General features: G+C 37.0%; 1 protein-coding gene across 1 annotated transcript in view; it reads right to left on the minus strand.

The window, feature by feature from the left end:
* The window catches only part of ubald2 (UBA-like domain containing 2), a 21370-nt gene extending 11803 nt beyond the window's left edge, over positions 1–9567 (minus strand). Inside the window, exons 1-2 of the mRNA XM_016456835.1 lie at positions 9211–9567; positions 1468–1521 (exon numbers count right to left, since the gene is read on the minus strand). Coding sequence (XP_016312321.1) covers positions 1468–1521; positions 9211–9330 — 174 coding nt within the window. The 5' untranslated portion in view covers positions 9331–9567. The remainder of the gene's footprint in view (positions 1–1467; positions 1522–9210) is intronic.
* Positions 9568–15559: the final 5992 nt, after the last annotated feature.

A 15559-nucleotide genomic window follows, 5' to 3' on the forward strand; every position in this document is an offset into this window, starting at 1 on the left:
ATGCTTTTAAACTGTGTGTGTGACAGGTATGGCTGTGGAATGGGGTTTGGCCGAGGAAAATTTTTCAGTCAAAAGATTTTTTTTTTTGCTTTAACCCCTGACTACTACAACAATTATTACAACTTTTGTTTAAAAGAATAATCACACAATACGCTATTTCTTCCATGTTTTAATTTAATGGTAAACCCATTAAATAAAGAGTTTGCCAAAAAATAAAGAGTTTAACTCTTTAAAATAAAGAGTTTACTGTGGGAGTACTACACTCAAACAACACCAGGGAAGGCAGTTTTTGTCAGAGCCCTTGTTATTCTTAATTTTGACATTAATTTTCGGTCTACTTGATCTGCAATAATCGGTATCGGCATCGGCCTTGAAAAACACATATCGGTCGACCCCTACTTTGAACAATAAAAAGGGTTTAATGACAGATTCAAAACGCTCTACATAGGCTGCAACTTCACAAGACACACAAATAGTGCTACTGTATAAAAAAACACATGTGAGACTTTTTCAGTATTTTGATGTTATCATGTTGCTAAAGCTAATACCGTGATATTTTAATAAAACAGTGCACATAAACATTTAAATTTTTTGTATTGAACGAATTACAATGATAATCAGGTTTCTCGGTCTTGTTTTTCAGCAATATGTTTGTCGCAATCAGTGTTACAGTGATTTTAATTACATACTATTATAATTTTTATTAATATTTGGAGGTACTTTATTTTTATATTTCCAGGTCTAATTTAAAATCGAAAGTTCCTTTTAGGTAGAATTTGTAATAATTTTGTTGCGTTTTGTCATTTATAAATAAAGAAATATTTATTTAGAAATGTATGTGTTTTTACGTATTCAAAATAAATAGTTCTGAACAGTTTTACTTTTATTTCAGTTAGTAACTTTAGTAACATGCATCAGTTACTTGCCAGTTGCCAAGGCAACGTTCCTCATTTCTGTAGAAGTTTTTAATGGTTTCAGTTAACAACAACACTGTTTGCAATGCATTCTGGGATTGCCTAAACCTGAAAGTATATATGCAATGCTTAGAATTTGGCTAAAATAACTCAAAAGGCAGTATAATATTCTCCCTATTGCATCTGCTTTAATAGTATTTATTCATAAAAGAAAGAAAGAAAGATCCAGTGCAAATACAAACAATTCAAAACTTCCTTCCAAGTCGACTAAGACCATTTACTGAAACAGTGTAGCGAAAACAAGTCATCCAGAAATTGCCCTGGATATGACGTCAAATTTCATCTGGGAGTCAGAGAGATGCTGGAAACTGGGCGTGAAAAACAATTCGGACTGTTTCGAAGAAGCTCTGACTAGCATGATAAGTGTATTTCAGGCTCTTTAATAATATCCGTGGCCTTCAGGAAGTCCAGCCCCTCATTATTCTCTCAGATGCTATGCTGCCTGATGACAATGACAGGATGCTGATGCTCTCTCCGAACTAAACGCACTTACCATCTGGTGATGACTGGGGATGTTGGCCTCCTGGAAAAAGGAGCTCAGAGCCGTCTGCAAAAGAGAGAGAGAGAAAGAGATGGGGATGAGCTGGAGGGATCTGTGTTACAACATGAATGAGCAGAACAACTCTCTGCTCCTTCACGCCTTCTTTCTTTGCCTTCTTTCTTTGCATGCACATTTGGGCGGCATTATGCTAATATTTCCACATAGTGAGGTAGATATGTGGGGGCGTGTAAGAACGAGCCGTTTTAGGGGGGCGTGGCAGAGTCTTAACTTTGATAGAGTATATCTCTTTGGTTTTGAGACTTTAGTCTTTGCAACTTCAGGGATCTTATCTATGCACAATCAGCTTGTAACACTCCAAAGAGAAAGGAAAACTTGAAATCACATCATATGACCCCTTTAAGAGTAGACTATCATTTTAAAACCGTTTCAGAATATGATTTGACGATGATTCACATGCTCAGTGCTTCTCTGAACTCAACATACAGTCAAAATATTGTGCGTCTGGCCTTCTCTCGCTCAACCCCTCATCTGGTAACACTTCCCTCAGTGAGCTCTCTTCCCCCATCCGGCCCCTTCCCCCTCTCCTGTCTTTATCCGTCTTTCTCCTGCTCTCTCGTTTTGTTTAACAACAGCCACGGCGAGTGCAGGAATGTCTGCGGCTTGACGTGACACACATATCAAGATGAACTCGCCAATCCACCATTGTTTCCGCTGCTACAGAACCACAGAGTTCTTTGTCATCAGATCTTCTCAGTCCCTCCCCCAAACACTGTCATGTGTACGGAGACTGTTCCCATTCAAGTGCTCGACTATTGCTCATTTCCTACTGCACACACACGGTTATGGCTCTAAACAACGCTTGCTTGTACCTCAGAGCATCTGTATTGTGTTAACGCTGGCACTGACTGCTAAAGGAGGATTCCTCAACCTGGCATCCGCACTACAATGAGTCTATCCTGAGGTGAACGGCTAAATAATACACACAGGCCAGCTTGTGATCCTGGGGAGCTACCCATCCAAGATAGGGTAATATTGGACCGGTCGCTCACTACCTGATGCATATTGCACACATAACTGGCCAACAGTAGGGGTCGACCGATTATCGGCATGGCAGATTATTGGTGTCGTTATTAAGCATTTTTATGGTTATCGGTATAGGTCATTTTCAAAACCATTTTGCTGATAAAATAATGTAAGAGCATTTAAAGAGTTTTTTGTCAGAGCCCTTGTTATTTTTAATTTTGACATTAATTTTCATTTTACACAAGGTTCAAAATAACGGTCTACTTGATCTGTAATACTCCGTATCGGTCGACCCCTAACCAGCAGCTCACGGAAAATTTGAAAGCTCTACTCTGATTGGCTAGGATTTCTAGGAATCAGGTGTTGAAAGGTTTACATTGGTCTGAAACAAAATTCCCAGGTTGTAACCATGTGCTTCCCAGCGGAAATTCTAGTCGCTGGATCTGGAAGTTCAGAAGATTGAATCCTTGAAAGTAATTCTGATATGAAGTAAGTTCTTGTGCACGTGCATATTATCTCTTTGCAGAAGTTGAACAGTGTCTTCCTGTCTACATGGGTGGATCTGAACCAGAATAATGCAATGTGGACTATGCAGAAAGGTTTGGCTCCATGAGACAAATGTCTCCGCGTGATGGCCAAAACTGATGCCTGGTTAGGTAGCAAAAATTGAGATTAAATTTAGAGTTGGTACAACACAAACTAATCGAGAAGTGGGGTGCTTACAGCTTTAAAGGGGTCATATGATGCGATTTCAAGTTTTCCTTTCTCTTTGGAGTGTTACAAGTTCATGAATAGATAAGTTCCCTAAAGTTGCAAAGACTAAAGTCTCAAACCCAAAGAGATATTCTTTATAAAAGTTATGACTGGTCCACGCCCTCCTAAAACGCCTCGTTTAAACACGCCCCCACATGTCTACGTCACGATGTGGGAAGATTTGCATAACACCGCCCAAATGTTCACGCAAAGAAAGAAGACATAACTTTATTGTTGCTGCTGCCGCCGCCACGTTGTGAAGACACTGTGTGTTTCGTTGTGAAAGCGAAATTACTTTGTTTGGCCTTCCAAAAGAGGACACGACCTTTTTAGCAACATCATATGACCCCTTTAAGGTGCAGTCAAATTGACCATTATTTGGAAAATTTCCACAAGAGAAATTCAAGCCATTTTAATAGTAATCCATGCAATTGGGAAATGTGTCAATTTCTAAATACAAATTCTTGACTTGTTTAATAACACTTTTGTTAATCAAGCTAGCATTGACCAATGTGAAGTTGTTACGTCGCAGTCTTGATTTAATAACGCATAAAACTGCAATACACCCATTTAAATACGTTTCAGCTTGTTTTTGATGTGTAGGCTACATAAATAATACAGCGTTCAGTTGGCCCACAAAGGTATTATCATGTAAATTACAAGCATGATTACAATATCAACAAAAACAATTGACAATTGTGATTATTGTCCGTTTCTAGCAGGCAGCCCGCTAGTTTTTGACACACAGCCAGAGTGTCATGTCCAGCCTCTCTGCAAATGATTTCTGCCGCTCCAGTGGGAATAAGCGGGTGCAGAACAAGCCCACAAGAGAGCCATCTCACCAACACACGGCACGCTTGCAATAAACCAGGTCAGCGATGAGCAGAAAGGAACAAAGACAAATGGAGAATCCACACAGAAGCTGCTAGAGCGAATCACACTCACTTTGCTCCACGCAGCAGCACTGTAATGTGGAGACCGGTGTCTTTTTCACGCTTGGTTTGATGGCTTTCCACACTATAGCATTTGGTTCTGACTTGCGATAGGTTTGTATGGTGAGTAACACTGCGAGTACTAGCGACAGATGTTTACCACTGTAACTAGGTAACGGCTTCACTGTTTTATTCATTTTTTTGTCCCTTTGGTTTTACTACCACAACAGCACGCCACTTGAGTCTGTCAAAGATGCACAAGACACAACGAATGCAAGATGCTCACCGAAGGCCATGGAAATGAAGTCATATATATATATATAAGCTACCAAAATAAGAAAAATCTAGATGAGACTATCAAATGTCTAGCTTCATGAGACTAAAGCACAGCCGACGGCTGGTCAACGTGTGGATATTTTCACAGCATGTAAGCTTTAGCATGCATCCCTGGCTGCTCTCAGTCCTGATGTTATCACAGAACGAGATCAGAAGTTTAAGAGCAGACCTCTCTGACTCCTTCAACTGTCACTGAAGATATAATCATATAAGAGATCCAAAGGGGGACACTTGTCCTAGACATGCACTTGGTACAATCAATCACACTACTACCAACTCCAAAGAGAGAGAGAGACTGTTAGACCACCTGTTCAGACTACAGCAGCCACAACAGATCGCTTAGAAGGAGATACATCGGAGAAACCATCTGGACGCTGCAGATACTTCAGGATAAACACAGCTTAACTGAGAACGTCAGTGCTGGGAATGTAAACACAAGCATATCTGTTAGTGAAGGTGTGGCTGACTTCCTTTCTTTCACAATTGAAAAAAAAAAAAAACAGCAAAAGTTACGAACACTAACCACAGTGACGTGTATGAGGCAACAGTTATGACAACACCAGTATGCACTTGTGCAAACTAGTGCACTATATACCATATGCACAGGAGACAAATATTTAGGCTGCATCTGAATATTCCTTACTATATAGTAGGCAATAGTATGTGCAAAGAGCAGTATGTCCAATTTCATTGTAGTCCAAAAAATACAAAATTGCCGTGAAACGCTGCAACTGACAATGACGTGATTACGGATGCACCGAAATTAAAATTCTGGGCCAAAATCGAAACATCAGGATGCACTTGGCCAAAAAAAAAAAAACGAAACTGAAAATGACTTTTTAAAAGACTTTTTGTATAATTGATTGTATTAATATCAGGCTTTTTAATTTCATGAATTTGAACAAATCTGAAATGAAAAACCACAAACCAATAAAATAATCACACACTGATTTTTTTAATGAAAGCAGGCAGCATAGTTAAATTTTAGCGCTGAGGACAAGGGGCAAGACGACATATACTTTTGGTTTGTATTTTCAGCCTTTTTTCTTTCGGCCAAAAACCAATAATGCCATTTTCGGCTGAAAATGATCAGCGGCCGAAAACTCCCTAGCGGCCGTGCATCCCTAGGCATGACGAATGTAGTACGTTTCGATTACATACATACTACACACATTCATACTATATAGAAAATACTTTTTAAGTTTCGCAAAGACTCATTCAAAAGAAGTACATACTCGGAGAATATGCTATGCGATTTCCAGAAAAAAAAAAAAAAAAAAACTTACTTAAACATGCAGTACATTGTGGAGGCTTGTTTCTGCCATGGGATTAAAAAAGGTTAACTATTCATCTCATAATTCTGAATTTATAACTCGCAATTCTGAGTAAAAAAAGTCCGAAATTTCAGGTAAAAAAACAACAACTCAATTGTCCAAAAAAAAAAAAAAAAAAGTCTGAATTTTGAGCCAAAAATTTACTTTTTTTATTTTTTGTTCCAATCATCCAAAGTACTATACAACAAAGCACACTGCATGGAAGTCCCACAATGCAGTGCACTCAACTTAACTGGCTCAGTGACATAAATGAACGTCACCTCAGCCATCTTTTTTTTTCTTGAATCATTATTTGATTCGTCTGCCCAACAAAATATTTTTAAATCAAATTTAGATTCGCAAGATAACTGGATGCCACTAGCTAAATTAAATATGTACGTAATATGGTCATGTGACAACAACATAGCGTACTACTGTTTGAAATGTTTACCGTTATCAATAAAAGCTGATTCACATACTATTCTCTTCAAAAACAGGCAGTATTGCAGTCCAAACATAGCCTGTTGTGAGTAAACTTTACCCTACTTACTAGGGTTGAGCTGAAGGGAACCGACTCACTCTTTGGCTTGCTATTAAACAATACACATATTAACTAGTCAAACCAGTGTGTGTGTGTGTGTGTGTGTGTGTACTGTACTCAACAACTGGACCATTTCAAACAATCAACACAACCTACCTACTAACACATACCACAGTAAGAACAAAACACAAACACACGTGAGTCGATGTGAATGATTAAAGTGTACTTGGGTTAATTTAGCTGCATTTTCAGCAGGGAATGTAAATAAAAAAACGGAGTGTGAGTGTGTTGCAACAGTGCTGATGAGATCGTTTCTGAGGCATGTCCGTTTGTGGCAAACACTTCCTCCTTACAGGAAACATTCAAAACAACCACACGACACTTCAAATGTGAGCTGCCATAAAACTGGCTTACACTAATTAATAAACCATCAAATACAAACTGATTTGAAATGTAATATTTTTCTTTATGTACCACTTTTGTGCTTCCGCCAAGATTGTTTGGTAGTATTTTGACTGCTGTACTTATCTTTGATAAACATCTCTTTGAGTGACTTTGTGCGTATGCATATTCAGTAAATGAATATGACAGTTATGCCTAGTCATATCAAATGTCTATCCATCCATCTGTTTATCTATTCATGTGTTCAATCAGTATGGTGCTGGCAACACCAAGGTTATGGGTTCGATTCCCAATATATGTATGAGCTGATAAAATATATACGCTGAATTTAATGCAAGTCACTGGAGATAAAAGCATCTGCCAAATGCATGAATGTATGAATATATGAAAATATATTAGTGCTGTCAAATGATTAATCGCAATTAATTGCATCCAATATAAAAAAAATTGTTTACATAATATATGTGACCCTGGAGCACAAAACCAGTCATAAGTAGCACAATAACATTTGTAGCCAACAATACATTGTATGGGTCAAAATGATTGATTTTTCTTTTATGCCAAAAATCATTAGGATATTAAGTAAAGATCATGTTCCATGAAGATATTTTGTAAATTTCCTACCGTAAACTAGGGGTGTGCGATATTGAAAAATAATAATATCTCTATATTTTTTGGGATATTTTCGATAACGATAATTAGACAATATTTTGCTGAGTGTGTTATTGTGTTGATATCTCACTACCATGGACAGCTGCAGTTTTTGATATTCTTCATTCTGTGTGGTCAGTTCACATCAGTGAAAAGAAATGAATCTTTTCATATAAGTTTAAATTGAATTTTACCTTTTATAGGCATTTTTACCTTTCTAAAAGTGTGCATCTTTTGAGTCAAATTGTTACATTTAATCAGTCAGTTAGAATAATAAGACATTTAGGCTGTTCCCAAACAAATGAAACCAGTATCAATAAAATTAATCTTTGCAGAAGTTGCATTTAGATGTATTTACACACTATTTAATTCAGCTCAGAGGGACATGGAGTGCTTTCACCTGCAGTTACAAATGCATAATGTTTTGATATTTTAAACATAAAACATTGAATACTGATGTTTGAAATTATTTTAAAAATGAAGATACTTAAAATGTGAAGTTAAAATCGCCAGTAGGTGGCAGCAAGTCACTGTTAACAAGTGAGTCATTGTGACTGAACCGAATAATTTAAATGGTTGATTCATTCGGAACGAAACACCGTCATTGCTCAGAGATGCAGAACTGTTCTGTGGTGGCTGTTTGGAATTATTTTCGGTTGGCGAAATAGAGCAAAAAACAGGCAATATGGTGTCTAAAACGTAAGTCTCTTAATATTAACTTATTGTTCATTGAACTGTTGTATAAAATCAGTATCACATTTGTAATCATGCTTATTTTTAAAGAAAAAAAACGGCACTCTTCGAGTGATTTTAACTATGTGAAATGATATAAATATGTACATTTTCTGCCCCCATATCTTGAATTTTGTGATCTTTCTTAATTCAAAATATTTACCCTTATGACTGGGCTTGTGGTCCAGGATCACATATGTATTTACTGTGTATATTTATTATGTATATATAAATACACACACATACAGTATATATTTTGAAAATATTACATGCATTTACATGTATAAATTTATATTCATATAATTTATAGTAAGTATATTTAATATATACACAAAACAACATATTTTTCTTAAATATATTCATGCATGTGATAAATATACACATAATAAATATACACAGCACACGTGCATATATTATGTAAACAAAAACTTTTATTTTGGATGCGATTAATCGTTTGACAGCACTAAAATATATGTAACAATCTAACTCTTTATCTATCCATCCAGCTTTCTGTTCATCTCTTTATCATCTGTACATTCATGCACCTTTTTATCCATCTACATATCCATCAATTTGCAATGTGCAAAGCCAAAATGTCTTGAATAAGTCTCCCCTAGCAGCTTTGACTTGATTTACGTGACTATAAAACACATCTTTGTTTTAGTGTCTTTTTCTGCATCACAAAAACAGATAATCTCAGTGAGTGTGGATTCAAACACAAAGCTGCTCTGCCTAATTGTTTCCTTAAAGAGTCAGACTGGTTAACCGGCTAACAGCAGGCCTGCCCTCACAATAGCATGAAAACATTGGCCATCTGAACCCGAGATAGTGAACATGAAGCGCCATTTACTAGTAAACAAACGCGACGTGACTTTATATAATGCAGTGAATGCAGCCGACACGACGAGCACTCGCGGCTGTCTCGAGCCCTAACGAGCGGACCACCAGGATTTGATACACAGCCCACCTCAAAATAGCCTAGACGCTGGAATAAACCGTCGCGGTGGATAATGGTGCTATTGACTATTAATCGCAGGTTAAGTTAAATTACCTCGAACTGCCAGTGCGCCGCTTGCAGCAGCTGCTTCGCCTGATCCGCCGCGCAGCCCGCGGTCAAAACAAACTGGTTGATCATCACTTGATGTCTCAGCTCGTCCATATTCACCGACATCGCCGCTGTTCGCTCCTCCGCGACTCCCGTGAACGGAAAGCTCCGTACGATGCGTGTGTGTTCGTTGAAAGCGAGCGTCGCTGCCAGGCCCGTCTTCCTTCACGCTCTCTCTTCGCTCGCCTTCCAGTAACAACAAATAGCTCATGTCACCATCACCGACAACAAACCCAAACGCGCTCTCTGATTGGCCACGGAGCCAAACAGCGAGTACACACGGCCGTCCCATTGGTCCGTCGGCAAATGGGCAATCGGCTCAAGTGACGTAATTTAAAGCAACGCGTCGCGCGTGGTTGGACGCTAGCGAGCGGCACGAGCGCTCTCATTGGTCAGAATAACAGGAAAGCGTCGCGTTTTTATTGGTCAGATGAAAAGATTTCTTTTTTTATTATTATTAATGCCAAAATATTTTATTACGAGTACAAAACTATACAATATCAAGAACAATAGATGACAAAATATCACATTTATATTTACATTTAGCCATTTAGCAGACGCTTTTATCCAAAGCGACTTACAAGTGAGGACAATAGAAGCAATCAAAACCAACAAATGAGCAATGATATGAAAGCGCTATATGACGAGTCTTAGTTAGCCTATATGTAGCAAGGTCTATCTATCTATCTATCTATCTATCTATCTATCTATCTATCTATCTATCTACCTACCTATATATATATATATATAAAGAAACAAGTAGAGAGAATAGAACAAGAATAGAGAAAGCTGGTGTGAAAATATCTCAAAAATAATACAAGGAAGAATGTAAAATAAATAAATAAATAAGTAAATAACATAACATGAACCAGAGGGGGGACATTATACTATATAGGCTATATTATGTATTATATTATAAGGTTAAACATTGAAAGCAATTTTTGACTTTTGGATGATTTTTTAGTTTTTTATGCCCATCAAAGACAAAATGTAAGAATGATGAAAACATTTCTACTCATACTGTTCATAGTTCATACTGTGCACTGTACTCCTTTAGACTATAATGTGAGTAAAGACAAAACCAATTTTATACATTAAAACCACCAGCATAATATATTAAATAAATAAATAAGTGAAAGACATGTGTAACCATTTGACTGACTGATTAATTTTCCTGATGTCCCAAGAGCATGAAGGCTTCAGTCAGGTGTAAATGGGCCTTTTGTTAGCAAGTGCTTTGAAATGAATTCAGGAGTTTCAACCCACCCAGCTGAGAGTCTGAATAATTCAGACCGGGTGTCAGAGACAGCCTGTTATGGAGAAGGCTATCTATAATGTAATGGAGCTGGGCGTTTCTTCTGCGTTCTGTGTGTATTGAGTTGTAACTCAGTGATCTGGTTGTGAGAAGGGATTCAGTGACATTAGTGTTAGCACTGAGAGACTGCATGCTGGTAACCGCACCTTTAACTGCATTAATCTACTCTAAGAAATGATGTAAGAAGAAAGTCAGTGGCGGCTGGTGGAAAATATTCTAGGTAGGGCTGTGCCACATCCAACAATTTCAGCAAATATGTAATGATAAACAGTTAAAGAAAAAGTTGTTTTTTAAGTTAACAGAAGGAAAAAATAAATTCATTACTAAACAGGACAATACAGTGTGGCAAGAGGACACATACACAGTTTGTTTGCGTCAGGGGCACCGCTATGGTTTCTGGGCCCCCCTCGGCAGTGACTCATGTGTGCCTGATGTATGACTCCTGTATGTCACTCACTGTAATCACCTTTACCTTTCTTTGCAATCGTCATCCAGCAAAACTTTACTGGCAAGACACTGGTTTACTTTATCCAGCCCCTACGGACTTCTCCTGACTTTAGCAGTGGCTCGTCAGGGTCAATGAAATATCATGGGTTTGATTTCCAGAGAAAGCAAGAAATGATCAAATGAATACCTTGAATGCAATGTAAGTCACTTTGGTTAAAACCATGTGCCAAATGCATGAATGTAAATCCTGAATCAGAAATTGGCAAATCTGGACCCAGTTTGTGTGGACCATTTCTCTAGTGCTCTAGAGCAGCGGTTCCCAACCCTGGTCCTTGAGGCACCCCAACACTGCACATTTTGCATGTCTCCTTTCTCTGACACTCCAGTTTCAGGTCTTGGAGTCTCTACTAATGAGATGATGACCTGAATCAGGTGTGTTTGATTAAGGAGACATGCAAAACGTGCAGTGTTGGGGTGCCTCAAGGACCAGGGTTGGGAACCACTGCTCTAAAGAACTTGAGGCGACATATATAGGAAAAGCTTATATTTTGCGCAGATGATTTCTGTCGTATATATAAATATCTATTCTTATCATTTGTAATTAGGCTATTTGTGCTTGTGTGGTTCATGGAGGGCGGCACACATCTTTTATCAGCAATCTTGACCATTGCACAACATTAAAAGGCGAGGGTGACAGGTTTGAACATGTTTGGGGTCCAAACATCAAAAGTGCTGGAACCCAGGTTTGTTTTTTGTTTTTTTGTCAAATATTCATTTTTTCTGTCCTGTCTGCAGCATTACTGAGCCCAGACACTTCAAGTCCTAATTTAAATATTATATATGAATTCCATTATAATGCTGCCATAGTAATTTTTTGTGAGTATAAACAAAAGTTTGCTTCATTATACAGTTGCAGCTTATATATTTGTATTGTATATGTCTTTGTTTTCTGTGATTCCAGAGATCATTATCATTAAAGCAGCACTATGTAACTTTTGGCGCTCTAGCGGTTAATAAACAGAACTGCAGCAAGACCATTCCAACCGGAGCTACTTCTCTAAGTTTATGTCTATGGCGATTCACGCAGGTATGTGTTACTCCGCAGCGGTGACGACCCGACCAGGCTACAATAGTCCAAATATAAGTACTTCTTATAAGTGTACCGTAGTGATTCGGAATAAGACAAAAACGCGGGTTGGAAGATGAATTCATGATGTACTCGCTCATTATATACATTTAGCAAATTTTGAACACAGAAAAAGTTACCTAGTGCTGCTTTAAGTTAATGACCATTAATATGAATCATATAACAGATTTGTTTCTTATATAGCAATCCAATGTTAAAATCTGCTTTTACTACCAGTAGTGATATTATACTTCTACTTCCTCATGTAAACAATGCATTTTGTGTTAAAGACAGTAGTAGTCAGTCAGTGACATTTGTATAGTGTTTTTTGGCTCTTTGTGAAGTTTGACAGATGTATTCCTTTGAAGTTCACATCATTGGCATTTTTGAAAATCAGTTCCATCACTGTCTGCCTCACTTGTGTCTTTATTTTGCTAGAGGACCATGTTTGTACATCTTTTTTTATCTCTGAGGTTTACAGTAATCTTGAACTGTTTTGGGGGGCCTTAAGCTGGACTTTCCCACGTGCTCCTGACTAATTTGTTTTTGCATGAGTTTTTCTCTCGTATGTGAATGATTGATCAAAGTGAAACTAAGAGGACTTCTTCAGAGCTGATGCTTGCTCTCTTCTTGTTCTCTTGCACAGACTTTCATATGTATGGCGATTTAGAGCAGAGGCATTACAAGGGCCCCAAAAGTATCACAGCGCTAAAGTCACAATTAAAAATGCAGGGATAGGACCAAGTATCAAATCAAGCGAAATCTTAAACCAACATGGTGTGTCAGTGATTTTTAGATTTTCAGATGTTCTAGTAACCACAAGTTTATTTTAAACAGTATATTAAAAAAACAACAACACTTATTTTAAACAATGTTATTTTAGTTTAAATAAAGTCTTAGGCTTCCCTATTGTTTGTCTTTTTTTTTTTTTGTCATATCAATAGCTATCATTTTTTGGGAATGTTTTAACTTAAAAGAAAAAGTGAGCTTTTGATTCGTTTTTTTTTTTTTTAAATAAATGCTATTTGGATTGATCTTTGTTATTTAATGCAATACCTTTGTTATTTGATAATATTTGTGCAAGTGTGCAAATTTAACATGAGAAAACATTTTAATGTTATTTTTTAAATAGGCTTATTAGAACCTTAAATTATAGGCCTATTTACTGAAAGCATATATAGCTAAACAAACAAACAAACCAAAAAACACACAAAAAATGTTGATATGACGGATAAAAAAGAAATAAAACTGAGTTGTGAGCAGCTGTATGATGGCGCCCTCTAGTGATAAACAACTTATTATAAAGAAAACCATGTACATTTTCCATAAACAAAATGTAAATTGAAGAGTATGGGTTGGCATATTAGAATTCGACATTGATAATGATAGCATGAACAATTTAGTCTATTAAAACTTAGACCAATTTGTCATTGAAGAATAACAGGACACTGCTTTCCTTTTTAGACTAAAAAAACAAAACAAAAAAACAAAAGACTGACTCAAATGTGAATTTGGTTAAAAAGTGTGAATTTATGAAATTACTCAGTTTATTAATATCAAAGCCACCTGTTGATTACTTGAAGAGGAAGAACAGGTCTAAAATGGCTTTGAACAATCAGATCAGACTGAAAACAAACATGTCGGGGTCAAACAATAAGGAATGTGTTTGGAGTGATTTCACGCATGACTGGCACTAATGGAAGAGAGGAAAGGACTTCAGGAACGCTCTCTTTACTCAGTCTCAATACAGTGCTTGTTAATGGGACTGAGACAGCCTTAAGCCTCCTTGACAAGAGTTCAGGTGTCAGACTGCATTCAACAACACTATGTAGCACGTATTGGGATTGTTTCCACACAAATGACACATTATACAGTCCTTTTTAGTCATTGATGTGTTTAAATGAACGAAACTGACAGTCAAGGGGATAAACCTCAAACTTGCTCTCAGGACAGATTTAAGCGGTAAGTGTTAAGGGGTTGAGCACATCAATTCAGAGAGCAAAGGGGGAGTTTTTTAAGGAATGCACTTTTTGTTGGTAACATAGAGGGACTAGACGGAGGATAAAAAGATACAAGACAGACTGTCCTATTGAGAGCTCTGTTAGTGTGGCTGAGTGCTTTCCTGCTAAAGAAACTCTACAAAAGCACCCGTTGCTCCTTCTTCAAGCACTTTCACATGTGACAACCGCCAATCAACAGGTCAGCAGACTCTGAATGAGAGAAAGAAAAGCAAATCATCTTTATGAAACAAATAGGTTTTCAGACATAAGACCAAACTTACTATGGTATCCAGAAACAGTGCTAAAACCAACATAGGCCAATGTAAAATAATAATAATAATAATAATAATAATAAATATTATTATTGATAATAATAATAATACTAATAATAAATACATAAATAAATAAAACATTGAAATAAATAAATAAATGGGGTAGCATTAAATAAACCTGTTTTATGCCATTTAAAACAAAAATGAAACAAAATAAAATAAAATAAAATAATAAAATAATAATAAATATATGAATCAGTCTGGCAATATTAGGATATCCAAAGTTATTTTAAGGGTCTGATCAAGAATAAATAATTCTTAAATAACAACTGTGCATTCAACTGGAAATGGAAAACATAATTATCAAAAAGGACATCAAAAATCAATACAAAAATAATAAATACTCAAATAATTCTGTTTGTTGAGTTCAAACTGTTCACGGGAAATGTGCATTTACTATGGTTTTTGTTTGTCATTTCATCATTATGTTATACAACACCATCAAATTACCCTGTTTTATTCAAGTGAATAATAATAATAATAATAATAATATGACTGAATCAACCTGGCAATATTAAGATACCCAAAGTAATTTTAAGCAAAAGATCAAGTAGAAATAACTCTTTAATTTGTATTAATAGGCTATTTTCAATGAAAATGAAAAAAAAAATAAATAAATTATTACACAAATACCAAAACCATTCTGCGTGCTGAGTTCAAAAGTATACAGGTACCTGGAATGTGCGTTTACCATTGTTTTCTGTTGATTGTTTAATTCAAGGACCTATATAATTTCATTGTTTACAACATAATGTGTTTTTCTCGTCTCTTGTTTGTAAAATATCGTCTTTTCTTTGCCAGTCAGACGAGAAACGGACGTGCGTAAAGCACAAACCTATGCGCTCGCGATTAAAAGCCCAGTCACCATAACAACCGCCCAGCCAATAGAAGAACGGGAAGCTGTTTACAGGGGGGTGTCGCGTTGCTAGGGTGACGGACAAACGTCCTGCGGCAGGTATTAAACTGAGCCCCTGCTGCCCCGCAGACCTCGAACCGAGAGCGCAGAGACACACTCTCCCGGAGTCTCACGACTGGAGGCTATTGCGCCTTCATCCGATAAAGTCTGTGCTGCTCT

This window comes from Sinocyclocheilus anshuiensis, unplaced genomic scaffold (assembly GCF_001515605.1).
Source record: "Sinocyclocheilus anshuiensis isolate Anshui unplaced genomic scaffold, SAMN03320099.WGS_v1.1 scaffold229, whole genome shotgun sequence".
NCBI lineage: Eukaryota > Metazoa > Chordata > Actinopteri > Cypriniformes > Cyprinidae > Sinocyclocheilus > Sinocyclocheilus anshuiensis.